Here is a 17,876-nt window from a genome sequence, read left to right as displayed (position 1 = left end):
TGTAATAAACTGATTATAAAAACATACACTATCGGACAAAATAAAGTGCAAAAGTACTCATGTATATTCTTTCAGCGAAAAATCGGTTAAATGATTATTGAATATGGAATTTTTTTCAAAATCATTTAGTTTATATACAATGCTACAAAAATAACAATAAAACTAAATTATTGTACTTACAATTTTTCTGTATAACATCTAAAATTAAAATAAATTCACTTTTTTGTCGGACAAAATAAAGTGTAAATTTTATATATCATTATTTAAATTTCTTGTATATCAAAATTTTTTATCTATTTTGGTTCTGATTTTAACATCTGTATCTACTTAAGCCATTTTGGTAATTTTGTTCTCCATTATTATTCGCAATCGCCTTCACTTCCCCTTGCTATCCCCATATGATAATTTTCAAAAGAAATACGTTTTAGATCACTATTCATCGGAATTTTTTGATAAATTATGGTCCAAAATTAATCTATTGGATTTAGGGCGGTGCTCTGAGCAGGACATTCCAATTTTTCCGTGATTTTTCCTAAAGAAATGTTATTTTTTTAACTTTATCAAGTGCTTAAGCTTATTATCTTGCCGAAATATAAAGTTGCCCAAGTCCATTTCGAAGGCACTGATCTTAAGATTTGACTGTAATATGCTTATATAGTGTTCATTGGAGCTTTTTGAATAAATTTCACCTAGGTTCCTCACACCTAACGTTAAAAATTGGACACATACGAAGAGTCAACTGACCCATACCTTCAATCTTTCACCAACATATTTAAAAGCTTAAAAATTTTTTCGATTTTAGTATTTAATTTCGTAATTTTTAGCTCAAATTTACGTAGTTGGTCAGATGAGTCCCAATTTCTACCGAAAATTTTGAAATGTCGACAATGAGTGTGAGTTAAGCCCTTCAATATACAAAATTTTAAAAACAATACCCCAGGTTTTAAACATTATGGTGGAGGGCTATCGGTATTGTTACATTATTCAACTTTAAGAGCGAGAATCTTAGTGAAAATGGAGTAAGCAATAACAAATGAGCAATTCACGAGCGTATTTAATAAAAATTTTGAAATAAATGCCGTAAAAATGGGTTTGGGAGACTTAATGCCTCAACCGATTCATGACTTCAAACATACGACTAAGGTCAAAAACATTATTGTAAGAAAAAAAACACTGAAAAATTTGAATGACCTGCTCAGAGCATCGCCCTAAATCTAATAGATTAATATTTGACCACAATTGATCACAAAATTCCGCTGAAATAGCGAACAAAAACGGATTTCTTTTGAAAATAATAGTATGGGAGAAAGCTAGGGAAAGTGAAAGCGATTGCGAATAATAATGGTAAAAAAATTACAAAAATGGCTTGAGTAGATCCAGATATTCAAATCAGAACCAAAATAGATAAAAAATTTTGATATACAAGAAATTTAAATAATGATATATAAAATTTACACTTTATTTTGTCCGACAAAAAAGTGAATTTATTTTAATTCTAGATGTTATACAGAAAAATTTTGAGCACAATAATTTAGTTTTATTGTTATTTTTGTAACATTGTATATAAACTAAATGATTTTGAAAAAAAATTCCATTTTCAATAATCATTTAACCGATTTTTCGATGAAATAATGTAGCATGAGCACTTTTGCACTTTATTTTGTCCGATAGTGTATGTTGAAAAGTGTTAAGGGTTTAAAATGCACTTACCTTATATTTTATAATTCCTAACCTTTAATTCAGAATTTTAGCCTGCAATTAAAACAAAATTAAAATACAAATTATTATAATTTTTCAAATAAAAAAGAAGTTATTCCTTAAAATTAAAAATAAAACCACCATTATTTTAACACAAATCGTTTAAATATACATTTATATGTATGTAAATAATTTATTTTGTTTTTCTTTTAAATTTACAAAAAATATACTTAAAATTATTGACTAGTTAGTGATTACACAGTAAATTATCGTCACGACTAGAAAATTCTAACTGTTTATTTAATTTAAGGGATTTTTTTCATTTTATTCCCCAGATTATTTTTTATTTATTTATGAGGGAGTTTTATTTAGGTTTTATTGAATTATTGAAGAAAAGAACATCAAAAAAACATACTTTTCAGTTATTAAAATTAGTTTAGAATACAAGTTTTCGGTTTTATTTTTTATTTTTGTAATTACCATAATAGATTATTATTTAATTTTTTTTATATTAATTTGAAGCCAATATAAAAAAGAAACACTTTATTTTTTACAAATACATGCCATTCACCAAAAAATCGGCTTCGTGTGAATAAGGTGTTTTGCCGCCCATGCGTCGTGCCCGCCTACCGACGGTTCTCATACGACATCCAATTAAAATAGCTAAAGCTGCTGTTATTAAGAGGCCTAAGGTAAGAGATAATACCGCCCCACCCGGTCTCTCAGACTGCCCATCATGATCACGAAATTCGAGAGCCATATTTTGATGGATTATTTCGTATTGTTCGTGTACCGGAGAAATGGCTGCTTTTACATTTTTAATTGAGTTCATGTGGGATTTTGTATCGTCGTGTTCGTCTTTGGATTTCTGGGAATCTTTAGATTTAGATTTGACTTTTTTGTGCTTGTGCTGGAAAAAAGGAGATTAAATTATTTAAAATTTAATTTATAATTGGACAAAAAGTGTTATTGAACTAGAGCTGAAATAGAACCGAAATAGAACTCAATTAAATTACTAGAACTAGAACGGAACTAAAACTGAACTAGAACTGAACTAGAACTGAACTAGAACTGAACTAGAACTGAACTAGAACTGAACTAGAACTGACCTAGAACTGAACTAGAACTGAACTATAACTGAACTAAAACTGAATTAGAACTGAACTAAAACTGAATTAGAACTGAACTAGAACTGAACTAGAACTGATCTAGAACTGATCTAGAACTGAACTAGAACTGAACTAGAACTGGACTAGAACTGAACTAGAACTGAACTAGAACTGAACTAGAACTGAACTAGAACTGAACTAGAACTGAACTAGAACAGAACTAGAACTGAACTAGAACTGAACTAGAACTGAACTAGATCTGAACTAGATCTGAACTAGAACTGAACTAGAACTGAACTAGAACCGAACTAGAACTGAACTAGAACGAAACTAGAACGAAACTAGAATGAACTAGAACTGAACTAGAACTGGACTAGAACTGAACTAGAACTGAACTAGAACTGAACTGGAACTGAACTAGAACTGAACTAGAACTGATGTAGAAATAAACTAAACTTTAACTGGAACTGATCTAGAACTAAACTAGAACTGAACTGGAACTGAACTAGAACTGAAATAGAACTGAACTAAAAATAAACTGCAACTGAACTAGAACTAATCTAATCTAGAACCTAACTAAAACTGATCTAATGTGCCAGAACATAACCAGAACTGAACTAGTAGGACAAAACATAACTAGAACCAGAACTAGAGCCAGAACTAGAGCAAAACTAGAACAGAACTAGAGCCAGAACTAGAGCAAAACTAGAACAGAACTAGAACATAACTAGAACAGAACTAGAACAGAACTAGAACAGAACTAGAACAGAACTAGAACAGAACTAGAACAGAACTAGAACTGAACTAGAACTAGAACTGAACTAGAACTGAACTAGAACTAAACTAGAACTGAACTAGAACTGAAATAGAACTGAACTAGAGCTGAAATAGAATTAAACTAGAATTAAACTAGAACTGAAATAGAAATGAACAGGAATTTAACTAAAAGAGATTTAGAACATAAATAAATTACTTTTTTCGGTGGCTCAGTAGATTTTTCCTCCGAATCTTCATATTCATCTGAATCTTCAAATTTTTGCTCGTTAGTTGCTGCTCCATTAACCGAAACTTCTTGAGTTTGAACAGCCGGTTGTTGTTGTGTTAAAGAAGGCACCAAATTTTGGGCAGATTGTTGTTGCTGTTGCTGAACCACGGTATTTGTCAACTGGGTGTGCTGTTGCTGTGGAATAGCTTCATTTTGTCCCACATAAGATGAAGAAACTTCAGGCAGTGATTGCTGTTGTTGTGATGATATTGATTGAGCAGCAAGTTTTTGCTGTTGCTGTTGTTTCTGCTGATTCAAAATTGCCTGTTGTTGCCAATTGGAATTAAGAGGAGCTGGTGGTGGTGGAGGAGGAGGTGGTAATAAAATATGTTGTTGCTGCTGCTGTTGTCCTACATAAACATTATTGGGTACTTCTTGAGCCACATGAGGCATATAGAGACCACTTTGTTCCAGAGTAGAGGAGCCCACACCATAAACAGCATTATTTTGACCACGATTGTTGACATAAGATGTAAAACTATCACCTTGTTGCTGTTGTTGTTGCTGCTGTTTTAGTTGTTGTTGAGCTGTCAGTTGATTAAGATTTGAAGATTCTGGGTTACCTAGAATTATAATAAAAGATTTAAATATTACGTTTAGAAAACTTTCTTCGCTTTTTTTTAGCTCTAAACTCCATAATCATTTGGGTGAATCTTAGACATCACAACAACAACAAACACTAATTTAGTTCCCTTTTAATGTCTTCATTTTGTTCTTGATGGGTTTTTGTTAATTTTCCCATTACTAATTACTTTTGTTGCTTGTGTATTTTTTGTTTGTTTATTTGTTTGTTTTATTTATTACCTTCTCTAGTTTTTCCACTAGAATGCCTATTTAACTAGTTTAAATGTTATTTTTCTTCCATGTTTAGTTTTTATTATTCTAATTTAAGTGTTTCCATTGCATGTCATTTGTGTTTATGTTTTTTTTCTTATGTTGGAAATGTAAATTTTTGTAACGGCCATAACCTCAATTTTATTTTATAAAAATTTAATTTCTTTTTTATTTAGTGGGTATTTAAAATTTAAATATCTTGCATTAAAAGTGGGAATTAACGAAGATATAAAAGTTTGAGAAAATTTCAGTGAAAAAAGGGAATCACTTTGCCAAATGCTAGACATCCAAATCTTATGGAGAATGTACTTCGGATATACATATTTACTCTAGACATGTAGAATTAGTAGAAAGCTATGGGAATAGTTTTGGCTCCAAATCTGATCTCATTTAGATATTAAGAGAAAGCATTAACTTAATAAAACTTTCATTGCCAGATTTTCTTACGATATGGATATTTTTGAAACTCGATGAAACTAAGATTATACGTTCTTTCCTAGGGGAACACTTTTATCTACAGCCTTTGATCGATTGTGAAGCGCCTCATTCCTATACTGTAAGCGTTAACGTGAATCTCTTCTAATCGATTTACAGTTTTTGGAAATTAAGAATACAAATTTCGGAATTTTATCTTCAAGTCAGATAATGGAACCGAATCATTTAATCGAATAATAGATTGACAGCTGCAAATACTAATTTGACAACGTGTTGACTTTGAGTGGTAAATATTCCACTTTTCTTAAGATGTACAGCAATTGTGTGACAATTTCCTACAGAATAATATTTTGTTAAATTTACTCCTAATTCAAACAAACATCTTCATAAAATAACAAGTAAGAAATTATAGTCGGGCGTGGCCGACCATATGATACCCTACACCAGTTATGAATATTAAATATGATGATTTTTCATAATAAAGCATTTATCTAGAATATTACCTTGATTCCGATTTATTTAAGCAATTTATTGACGAAAAACTAATTTTCTGAAAGAGGCTTTATATGGGGGATAGGAGCAAATGTGAACCGATCCCGATAAATAGATTTATATTTATATAATATTTGTCTGTGATAAATTTCATTGCAATAACTGTGTTAATAAGTGAATTGCTGATATTCAAGTCATTTTCCGAAGGGGGCTTTGTATGGGGGCTAGGGTCAAATGAAGTCCGATCATTTCGAAATTCTGCAAGGATATCAAGGCTTGTATAAAACTTAGTTGTGCTAACTCTTATCGAGATACATTTATATTATACAGAATTATGAGCTCAAAAGCCCTTTTCGGGGAGTTCACTTGTATGGGGGCTAGGTGAAATAATGGACCGATTTTAACCATTTTTGACCTTGGGTAAAAAGAAACGTGTATACCAAATTTCATCAAATTATCTTGAAAATTGCGACCTGTACTTTGATAAGAACGTTTACATGGACACACGGACGGTCGGACGGAGAAAGTGATTCTGAGTCGATCGGTATACTTAAAGGTGGGTATAGTACTAATATTTTAGTGCGTTACAAACATCAGCACAAACGCATAATACCCTTCCCACTATAGTGGTGTAGGGTATAATAAAGTCTTTTCGATAAATTAAATCAATTAAACACTCAAAAGTGCAACACTTATAAAAAAACAACAATTGCATACATGAATGCAACACATAGAAAAGTAGGAGTAACTTTTCTTCTTCTGCATCATCATAATTATCGTCATTATGTTCATACATAAACGTTCATATAAATATACAGGCGAATCGTACACATAAATCAGATTAAGGGAGCAAGAAATATTAAAGAAAACATAATGAAAAAATGTATATGAAAACAACAATAACATTTAATATCTTTTGTTAAATATGCACATTAGGGTGGCTCCAAAACAAACCCCTTTCAAACGCTCCTATTCTTTGAAAATATTTAAAAAATCACAACATAATCCAAAAAGGACATTCTTATCTATTGATTCAACTATTTCAATATAAACTCAATAGAAAGAATCTTAGACTTTTTTTTATTCTTGGGCCACACTATTTTTATATACATATGTACATATTTGTAGCGAAAATAATTGTATTTAAGAGAGATGTAAGTGTAATGTTTTGCTGATAGTGACAGCTCATGCGAAAAAGTGACACAGCAACAAATTATTTTTCACACAAACACACAGTAATTAGTAAATTGTCTGTCCATGTGCATTTAAGTGGTGTGTAAAACAACAATAATAATTAAAACAAAAGCAACAACATAATAATGAATTTTCCCTCAACATACATACAAATACATATTTAATGTTCAACAAGACCGATAAGCAATATTTTAATAGTGATGATCTAGTGTTCGACTTATTCCGCTCAGAAATGCATAGCAAGATTAATGCCCCGTACCAACTTTGATATGAATATACGATCGGAACAGTCTATAGTCTTGACTATAGACAAGTCTATAGTCTTGACAATGGACAAGTCTATATTCATGATTATAGACTAGTCTATTGTCAAGACTAAGGCCTATTGTCTTGGCTATAAACTAGCCTATAGTCTTGACTATAAAACAGTCATTAGTTCGACTTATTCTGCTCAGAAACGCATAGAAAGATTAATGCCCCGTACCAACTTTGATATGACTATACGATCGGAACAGTATATACTCTTGACTATAGACAAGTCTATAGTCTTGACAATGGACAAGTCTATATTCATGATTATAGACTAGTCTATTGTCAAGACTAAGGTCTATTGTCTTGGCTATAAACTAGCCTATAGTCTTGACTATAAAACAGTCATTAGTCTTGACTATAGACCAGTATATAGTCTTGACTATAGACCAGTATATAGTCTTGACTATAGACCAGTCTATAGTCTTGACTATAGACCAGTCTATAGTCTTGACTATAGACCAGTCTATAGTCTTGACTATAGACCAGTCTATAGTCTTGACTATAGACCAGTCTATAGTCTTGACTATAGACCAGTCTATAGTCTTGACTATAGACCAGTCTATAGTCTTGACTATAGACCAGTCTATAGACTATAGACCAGTCTATAGACTATAGACCAGTCTATAGTCTTGACTATAGACCAGTCTATAGTCTTGACTATAGACCAGTCTATAGTCTTGACTATAGACCAGTCTATAGTCTTGACTATAGACCAGTCTATAGTCTTGACTATAGACCAGTCTATAGTCTTGACTATAGACCAGTCTATAGTCTTGACTATAGACCAGTCTATAGTCTTGACTATAGACCAGTCTATAGTCTTGACTATAGACCAGTCTATAGTCTTGATTATAGACCAGTCTATAGTCTTGACTATAGACCAGTCTATAGTCTTGACTATAGACCAGTCTATAGTCTTGACTATAGACCAGTCTATAGTCTTGACTATAGACCAGTCTATAGTCTTGACAATAGACAGTCTATAGCCTTGACTATAGACAGTCTATAGCCTTGACTATAGACTAGCCTATTGTTTTTACTATAGACCAGTCTATAATCTTGACTATAGACCAATCTATAGTCTTGACTATGGACCAGTCCATTGTCTTGACTATAGATCAGTCTATTGTCCTGACTATAGTCTGTAGTCTTGGATATAGATTGTAGATTATTATATAGATTATCTGTAGTCTTCGATATAGACTAGTTTATAGTCTTGGATATAGACTAGTCTATAGTCTTGGATATAGAATAGTCTATAGTTTTGAATATAGACTGTATTCTAGGCTTTTGAGAACATTATATAGTTTTGACAATATACCAGTCTATAGTCTTGACTATTGACCTGTCTATAGTCTAGACTTAGCAGGCTGTTACGCATGGCTGACTATAGAAGATATTACGTGAGTTGCGTGGCAATTATGGGATATATTGAAGGACAAGAGTATATCGCATGGCTTCCATGGAATAAGAAAAATGACCAGTACGGGTTTGACTTTAAGATCGGCAATTGATTTTGGCTTATTGGCATAGGAACATTTTTGAGGTGTCAAATTGTATGATCATGGTTAACGATCTGTCACCTTATTATTTGAATCTTTTGAGTTGGTTTTTGAAATAAATCTTTTGTAGTTCCTGTTCAGCAACATCCCCTTTCAACTATTAGCCCTCAAACTCAATAAAAAATTTCCCATAGATTTCGCAAAACAATTTTAAATCTAAAAATTTAAGATTACAAAAGAAAATCTCTTTTCCCACAACTTTAACAACATATTATTACAACATCTAAATACCGCACTGGTCTAAAATGGATAAAAGGAATGAAGTAATGGATGAATGAATGAAACAAATGAACACATAACAAAAGTACATTCAATTATGCGCATAATAAGCCAACCAAACGTCCCAACCAACCATGGAGGTATGAACGATCAAAGTAATGGAAAACTTCAACGATCTTTAAGCGCACGCGTGTAGGCCATTCAGTTACACATTAAATGCTGTGAATGTGAATGAGTTAGTGAGTGAATGAATTCAGAGCTGCAACTAAAAGTTTGTCTGAATGAATGACTTAAATTATATAGTTTTGTGATTAGTTTGCGTGTCACAATCTGTTGTTTTGCGGTTTCTTTTTTCTTTTAACTAAAAAAGGCTTTAATTTTACACATATAGTCAATCTTTAAATCAAAGAAAACTTTCAGATGTTTACAAAAAAATAATTTTTTTTAACAAAAAAATTAAATATTTTTTTCAAACAAAAAACTAACTTCCTTTGTTTCACTTTGGGCTTTTCCTTTATGAAAAAAGTTTAAAGAAAAACACATGCATTTTTTTAAATTGAATTTATTTCCCTTTCAAGCTAAAAAAAAGTTGAATAAACTTGCCAAGTGATTGATGCTCCAGTTAAGCCCATCTGTTTAATCATGTGTTCATTATAGTATTTTTACTGCTGCAAATGAATTGGAGGAGTGGTTAGAAACTGAGATTGCAATTCTGCATTTAATCATGTTCTTAATCACTTGCATGTCGTACTAATTATTTAATAAATATTTACTTAGTTGCAAATAATTATTTAAAGTCATGCATGTTGTAATTATCAGTCTACTAATCTTTTTAGTTTGAAATGAAAAAGTTCAGAATATTTTTGTAAAACTAGGAACTTAATTAGCAAGATTACGAAATTATTGATTTGATTATTGCGACTTAGTTTGGAATTTTTTAAAGGCATCGATCGATTGTAATTTGCTTCTGTATTACAAAGGTTATATGAAATATCTATGAAGAAATACCTATTCTCGATCTTAAACTGATATGATCTTCAAATCTTCTATAGTCTAATGTATAGTCTAGTCTAGTCTATAGTCTAGTCTATAGTCTAGTCTATAGTCTAGTCTATAGTCTAGTCTATAGTCTAGTCTAGTCTATAGTCTAGTCTATAGTCTAGTCTATAGTCTAGTCTATAGTCTAGTCTATAGTCTAGTCTATAGTCTAGTCTATAGTCTAGTCTATAGTCTAGTCTATAGTCTAGTCTATAGTCTAGTCTATAGTCTAGTCTATAGTCTAGTCTATAGTATAGTCTATAGTCTAGTCTATAGTCTAGTCAATAGTCTAGTCTAGTCTATAGTCTAGTCTAGTCTATAGTCTAGTCTAGTCTATAGTCTAGTCTAGTCTATAGTCTAGTCTATAGTCTAGTCTATAGTCTAGTCTATAGTCTAGTCTATAGTCTAGTCTATAGTCTAGTCTATAGTCTAGTCCATAGTCTAGTCTATAGTATAGTCTATTGTCTAGTCTACAGTCTAGTCTATAGTCTAGTCTACAGTCTAGTCTATAGTCTAGTCTATAGTCTAGGCTATAGTCTAGTCTATAATCTAGTCCATGGTCTAGTCTATAGTCTAGTCTATAGTCTAGTCTATAGTCTAGTCTATAGTCTAGTCTACTATAGTCTAGTCTACTAAGTCTAGTCTATAGTCTAGTCTATAGTCTAGTCTATAGTCTAGTCTATAGTCTAGTCTATAGTCTAGTCTATAGTCTAGTCTATAGTCTAGTCTATAGTCTAGTCTATAGTCTAGTCTATAGTCTAGTCTATAGTCTAGTCTATAGTCTAGTCTATAGTCTAGTCTATAGTCTAGTCTATAGTCTAGTCTATAGTCTAGTCTATAGTCTAGTCTATAGTCTAGTCTATAGTCTAGTCTTAGTCTAGTCTATAGTCTCGTCTATAGTCTAGTCTACAGTCTAGCTATAGTCTAGTCTATAGTCTAGTCTATAGTCTAGTCTATAGTCTAGTCTATAGTCTAGTCTATAGTCTAGTCTATAGTCTAGTCTATAGTCTAGTCTATAGTCTAGTCTATAGTCTAGTCTATAGTCTAGTCTATAGTCTAGTCTATAGTCTAGTCTATAGTCTAGTCTATAGTCTAGTCTATAGTCTAGTCTATAGTCTAGTCTATAGTCTAGTCTATAGTCTAGGTCTATGTCTGGTCTATAGTCTAGTCTATAGTCTAGTCTATAGTCTAGTCTATAGTCTAGTCTATAGTCTAGTCTATAGTCTAGTCTAGTCTATCTAGTCTAGTCTATAGTCTAGTCTATAGTCTATCTTAGTCTAGTCTATAGTCTAGTCTATAGTCTAGTCTATAGTCTAGTCTATAGTTCTAGTCTATAGTCTAGTCTATAGTCTAGTCTATAGTCTAGTCTATAGTCTAGTCTATAGTCTAGTCTATAGTCTAGTCTATAGTCTAGTCTATAGTCTAGTCTATAGTCTAGTCTATAGTCTAGTCTATAGTCTAGTCTATAGTCTAGTCTATAGTCTAGTCTATAGTCTAGTCTATAGTCTAGTCTATAGTCTAGTCTATAGTCTAGTCTATAGTCTAGTCTATAGTCTAGTCTATAGTCTAGTCTATAGTCTAGTCTATAGTCTAGTCTATAGTCTAGTCTATTAGTCTAGTCCTATAGTCTAGTCTATAGTCTAGTCTATTGTCTAGTCTATAGTCTAGTCTATAGTCTCGTCTATAGTCTAGTCTCTAGTCTATAGTCTAGTCTCTAGTCTATAGTCTAGTCTACAGTCTAGTCTATAGTCTAGTCTATAGTCTAGTCTATAGTCTAGTCTATAGTCTAGTCTATAGTCTAGTCTATAGTCTAGTCTATAGTCTAGTCTATAGTCTAGTCTATAGTCTAGTCTATAGTCTAGTCTATAGTCTAGTCTATAGTCTAGTCTATAGTCTAGTCTATAGTCTAGTCTATAGTCTAGTCTATAGTCTAGTCTATAGTCTAGTCTATAGTCTAGTCTATAGTCTAGTCTATAGTCTAGTCTATAGTCTAGTCTATAGTCTAGTCTATAGTCTAGTCTATAGTCTAGTCTATAGTCTAGTCTATAGTCTAGTCTTATCTAGTCTATAGTCTAGTCTATAGTCTAGTCTATAGTCTAGTCTATAGTCTAGTCTATAGTCTAGTCTATAGTCTAGTCTATAGTCTAGTCTATAGTCTAGTCAATAGTCTAGTCTATAGTCTAGTCTATAGTCTAGTCTATAGTCTAGTCTATAGTCTAGTCTATAGTCTAGTCTATAGTCTAGTCTATAGTCTAGTCTATAGTCTAGTCTATAGTCTAGTCTATAGTCTAGTCTATAGTCTAGTCTATAGTCTAGTCTATAGTCTAGTCTATAGTCTAGTCTATAGTCTAGTCTATAGTCTAGTCTATAGTCTAGTCTATAGTCTAGTCTATAGTCTAGTCTATAGTCTAGTCTATAGTCTAGTCTATAGTCTAGTCTATAGTCTAGTCTATAGTCTAGTCTATAGTCTAGTCTATAGTCTAGTCTATAGTCTAGTCTATAGTCTAGTCTATAGTCTAGTCTATAGTCTAGTCTATAGTCTAGTCTATAGTCTAGTCTATAGTCTAGTCTATAGTCTAGTCTATAGTCTAGTCTATAGTCTAGTCTATAGTCTAGTCTATAGTTTAGTCTATAGTCTAGTTTATAGTCTAGTCTATAGTCTAGTCTATAGTCTAGTCTATAGTCTAGTCTATAGTCTAGTCTATAGTCTAGTCTATAGTCTAGTCTATAGTCTAGTCTATAGTCTAGTCTATAGTCTAGTCTATAGTCTAGTCTATAGTCTAGTCTATAATCTAGTCTATATTCTAGTTTATAATCTAGTCTATAGTCTAGTCAATTGTCTAGTATATTGTCTGGTATATAGTCTAGTCTATAGTCTAGTCTATAGTCTAGTCTATAGTCTAGTCTATAGTCTAGTCTATAGTCTAGTCTATAGTCTAGTCTATAGTCTAGTCTATAGTCTAGTCTATAGTCTAGTCTATAGTCTAGTCTATAGTCTAGTCTATTGTCTAGTCTATTGTCTAGTCGATAGTAGTCTATAGTCTAGTAGTCTAGTCTATAGTCTAGTCTATAGTCTAGTCTATAGTCTAGTCTATAGTCTAGTCTATAGTCTAGTCTATAGTCTAGTCTATAGTCTAGTCTAGTCTAGTCTAGTCTATAGTCTAGTCTATAGTCTAGTCGATAGTCTAGTCTATAGTCTAGTCTATAGTCTAGTCGATAGTCTAGTCTATAGTCTAGTCGATAGTCTAGTCTATAGTCTAGTCTATAGTCTAGTCTATAGTTTAGTTTAGTCTATAGTCTAGTCTATAGTCTAGTCTATAGTCTAGTCTATAGTCTAGTCTATAGTCTAGTCTATAGTCTAGTCTATAGTCTAGTCTATAGTCTAGTCTATAGTCTAGTCTATAGTCTAGTCTATTGTCTAGTCTATAGTCTAGTCTATTGTCTAGTCTATAGTTTAGTCTATAATATAGTCTAGTCTATAGTCTAGTTTATAGTCTAGTCTATAGTCTATTCTATAGTCTAGTCTATAGTCTAGTCTATAATCTAGTCTATATTCTAGTTTATAATCTAGTCTATAGTCTAGTCAATTGTCTAGTATATTGTCTGGTATATAGTCTAGTTTATAGTCTAGTCTATAGTCCAGCCTATAGTCTAATCTATAACCTAGTTATACAGATGTAAAGAAAGTAACTCCAGAATTGTATGCTTCTATAGGTTAAATAGTTATTTCAATCCCTAATAAAAACCTTGATTCCCCCAAAATATGCAAAACCAATCATTTATCACTCACCATGATTTCCGTTGCCAGCAACTTGAGTGGGGGAACCAGAGACAATTTTACGTGATTCCCAAACATTGGGATCTTCACGATTGTTAATCAAACCTACAGACGGTATTATGGCCGGACTTTGAGAATGTTGCTGTTGCATGCTCTGCAATTGTTGCTGAGGTGTTTGTTGAGCCAAAGATGAAGCTGGATACTGAGACGCTGAGGGAGATGTCATAACTTTATTAGCAACTACAGTATCCTGTAAAGTTTTGGTATTTGTATTTAAATTATTATTGGCTCCCGAACATTCGGGACCTTCATCGCTGCCATCCTCACATTGAGGTATGCCATCACAGGCATTATATACGGCAATACATTCGCCCGAGTGACAAGCAAATTGAAAACGTCCACATTGAACTGAAGTATTAACTGGAAAATAAATATACATATTTTAAAATTAAATAATTTTTTGATGGTTAATTAAAGCACACACCTTTTTGTATTAGACCAGCTTCTACTCCGACCAATGATTTCTTATTGTTGCTGTTGAGACTATTCATAGCCTCACCTCCGCCTAGACCCAAATTATTAGTTTTTTCTTTAACTTCCGGTTTCATTTTTAAATTTGACAACTCCCATTCCTGCTGCGATATATTCGAAGTGATACTGTGCGCTAAATGTGCTGCCGGTGGCGGACGTGCTGTTGTTACTTCATTTACTGGCCGTAAAACAGGTGTTAGCACGGCACTTGTGTAATTGGCGTGACGGGTGAATTTACAGTGGAAATTTTCCGGTGTACCACATTCGAAGAGATAACAGTAACCATCTTTTTTACTTTCGAATATATAAACATCGCATGATTCCGTTTCACAGCATAAACGTTGACATTCTTCCATGGTCTCCAGTTCTATACCCTGTAGATATTTACCGCCGATTGCCTGTGATTCACCGGTACGTATGATGGTATTTTTATGAACATCAAATTGGCCTAAATATAAGAAAGATAACACGAAATGATGAGTCAGTTACATAGTCATTTTGGTAAGATGCAGGCAAGTGGAAAAAAAACTTGACCACATCATTATTAGCAATCACTACATTAACTATTCTAAATGGAGATAGAGTTGCAGAGTGTTTTTTTTTTAATATCTTACCTAAACATGATTCCAAGTCCATGCGCTTTGTTAAACGATGCGTTTCATCGTTATTGTTGTTGTTTTCTTGAAATGTTGCAAAATTATTATTGGCTGCAGAACTTCCAATTTGTGCAACATTTTTTATTAAAATTAGGAACACAATCGTTAATGTTGTTGTTAATTTTGTTGTTTTCAACATGTTTTATATTGTTTTTTTTTAATTATTATTCTTTTTTGTTTAATAAAGTTTTCTTTAAGTTTTTAAATGTTGGTTGATTTAATAAATTTAAATTTTCACTTTTATAACTGTTAAAAAATAAAGAATTGGATTTAAAAATGTTAAAGGCAATTGGCTTCTTAGAGACAATAGACAAATGACAAAAAAGTAAAGTGTTTAAAATGTCCCCTCAACCGTTTACCTAGGGTGAAGCTAACTAACTAACTAACTAACTACTAACTAACTAACTAACTAACTACTAACTAACTAACTAACTAACTAACTAACTAACTAACTAACTAACTAACTACTAACTAACTAACTAACTAACTAACTAACTAACTAACTAACTAACTAACTAACTAACTAACTAACTAACTAACTAACTAACTAACTAACTAAACTAACTAACTAACTAACTAACTAACTAACTAACTAACTAACTAACTAACTAACTAACTAACTAACTAACTAACTAACTAACTAACTAACTAACTACTAACTAACTAACTAACTAACTAACTAACTAACTAACTAACTACTAACTAACTAACTAACTAACTAACTATAACTAACTAACTAACTAACTAACTAACTAACTAACTACTAACTAACTAACTAACTAACTAACTAACTAACTAACTAACTAACTACTAACTAACTAACTAACTAACTAACTAACTAACTAACTAACTAACTACTAACTACTAACTAACTAACTAACTAACTAACTAACTAACTAACTAACTACTAACTAACTAACTAACTAACTAACTAACTAACTAACTAACTACCTAACTAACTAACTAACTAACTAACTAACTAACTAACTAACTACTAACTACTAACTAACTAACTAACTAACTAACTACTAACTAACTAACTAACTAACTAACTAACTAACTAACTAACTAACTAACTAACTAACTACTAACTACTAACTAACTAACTACTAACTAACTAACTAATCTAACTAACTAACTACTACTACTAACTAACTAACTAACTAACTAACTAACTACTAACTAACTAACTAACTAACTAACTAACTAACTAACTAACTACTAACTAACTAACTAACTAACTATCTATCTACCTAACTAACTAACTAACTAACTAACTAACTAACTAACTAACTAACTAACTAACTAACTAACTAACTAACTATCTAACTTGTCTTAGAACTTAACACGTTGGACATGCCCGAAAACACATACTTTGCACTGTGCTAACTTAATTCCGAATTATTGACATCTTCAAATTGTTAAAGTACCGGATGTAGGGGTTTCACTTCATAAATTTAAACATATTTTTCTTGTTATTTAATTTATTTATTTAACACTTAATGCTTGGCTAACGCTGAAGTAAAATTGCTTGCACTTTATACTAAAACTACTAATCTAACTATTTAAAATTATCTATTTATCTAGATTAACCAGTTATTTTGAATTTTATATTTATTTTCTTTTTCTTTAATAAATAAATAATTTGAAAAAATTTACACAAACGTTTTAATATGTTAATAAAATATGATTGCAATAATAATTACAGCAATTTATTTCCCACAAAAAAAAAAACAACAACACCCGCACTAACCCCTTTAATATGGTAAAACTTTAATGGTAAAGATTTACACATTTTGAAATGGTTACAGACTTTTTTTAAATTCTATACATACATACAAACACACACATACAAAAAGAAAAACACAATAACAACAACAACAACAGTAAATTATTGATTTTTTCCTTTGGTGGAAAATGGAAATTTAGCAAATTTCTATTTTTTTAATATAAAAAACACTTCTTTTAAACCCTTGACATAAGCTTACTTAATTTTCGTTTATAATTTATTATAAATTTTGTTTTTGTATTGAATTTTGTTAATAATTATTTCTTTATAATTATTTCTTATTTATTTTTATTTTAAGGTCACTAATTTTTGCCGTTTTCAATGTCTCCTTCAACGTTGTTGTTCTCTTTATGTACCGTTACAAACAAAATGAAATGAATAATAGAAAGGAAAAGAAGAAGAAGATATGAATTGTCAAATATTACCATTGAGTAGTAAGAGGAGATGAAATGGCAAAACAAAACAATAACATTGAATTGTTGGTTGAAGAGAGGGAGACAGAATAGGGGTAAATACAAATCTACCACCCCCTTTTTGTTGACATTTGGTTTATTTTTTTTTCTTTGCTTAAAGAAAATGCAGAAAAACAGGGTTGTTAAACTGAATTTGTGGTAAATTTACCACACAAATATTTGAGAATTAAAAACTGCAATAAAGAGAACTTTGTTGAAACTTTAACTCTCAAGAATTATAAGGGTAGGTCCAGGAATGGAAATGTTGTAATAAATGTAAAAATGTATGAATATTGATGATAATTATGCAAAAACGAAACGAACTTCGAACTATAGTCCAGATTATTGACTAGGATGAACTGAAGGACAAACTATTAACTAGTCTATAGATCACATAATGAATTAGTCTACAGCCTAGACCATGGACTAGCATAAAGTTCAGACTTTTACTAGGCTACAGCTCTCACTACAAATGAAGCTATGGTACAGATTATGAATTGGACTATAATCCAGACTATACTATATTCCAGATTATGGAAACAGATGGCACATAATACAGTGCAGACTATGGACTAAAATATGGTCCTGACTTGGCCTGATTTATAGTCAGGATTATGACTATAGCATAGTCTTTTATCACTGCAAGAGTAAAACAACAACTATCGTCTAAAAACCATACTATAGATTAAACTTAAGTTTCGACTATAGACATGACTATAGATCAGACTATAG

General features: G+C 31.5%; 1 protein-coding gene across 1 annotated transcript; it reads right to left on the bottom strand.

Moving 5' to 3' along the window:
- Window positions 1-1,864: 1,864 nt before the first annotated feature.
- LOC119606031 lies at window positions 1,865-17,032 on the bottom strand. Its single transcript, XM_037959396.1, has 6 exons — window positions 16,892-17,032; window positions 14,862-15,149; window positions 14,201-14,695; window positions 13,729-14,136; window positions 3,781-4,415; window positions 1,865-2,608 (listed from the first exon to the last, which is right to left on the bottom strand). Exons 2-6 carry the CDS (start codon window positions 15,040-15,042, stop codon window positions 2,249-2,251), a joined length of 2,079 nt encoding a protein of 692 aa, XP_037815324.1. The 5' UTR covers window positions 15,043-15,149; window positions 16,892-17,032; the 3' UTR covers window positions 1,865-2,248.
- Window positions 17,033-17,876: the final 844 nt, after the last annotated feature.

The sequence above is a fragment of the Lucilia sericata genome, unplaced genomic scaffold (assembly GCF_015586225.1).
Source record: "Lucilia sericata isolate MDLA Ls3-8-SP2 unplaced genomic scaffold, ASM1558622v1 Contig000546F_arrow, whole genome shotgun sequence".
In the NCBI taxonomy this organism is placed as follows: Eukaryota; Metazoa; Arthropoda; class Insecta; order Diptera; family Calliphoridae; genus Lucilia; species Lucilia sericata.
The sequence above is the reverse complement of the archived record's forward strand: the minus strand, read 5'-3'. Positions and strand labels throughout refer to the sequence as shown.

Coding starts and splice junctions, on each gene's coding strand:
- LOC119606031 (XM_037959396.1), bottom strand. CDS start 15,042: ATGTTGAAAACAACAAAATTAACAACAACATTAACGATTGTGTTCCTA. Junction 14,696..14,861: donor GGACTTGGAATCATGTTTAG/GTAAGATATTAA, acceptor TCTTATATTTAG/GCCAATTTGATGTTCATAAA. Junction 4,416..13,728: donor TGCTGGCAACGGAAATCATG/GTGAGTGATAAA, acceptor TTATAATTCTAG/GTAACCCAGAATCTTCAAAT.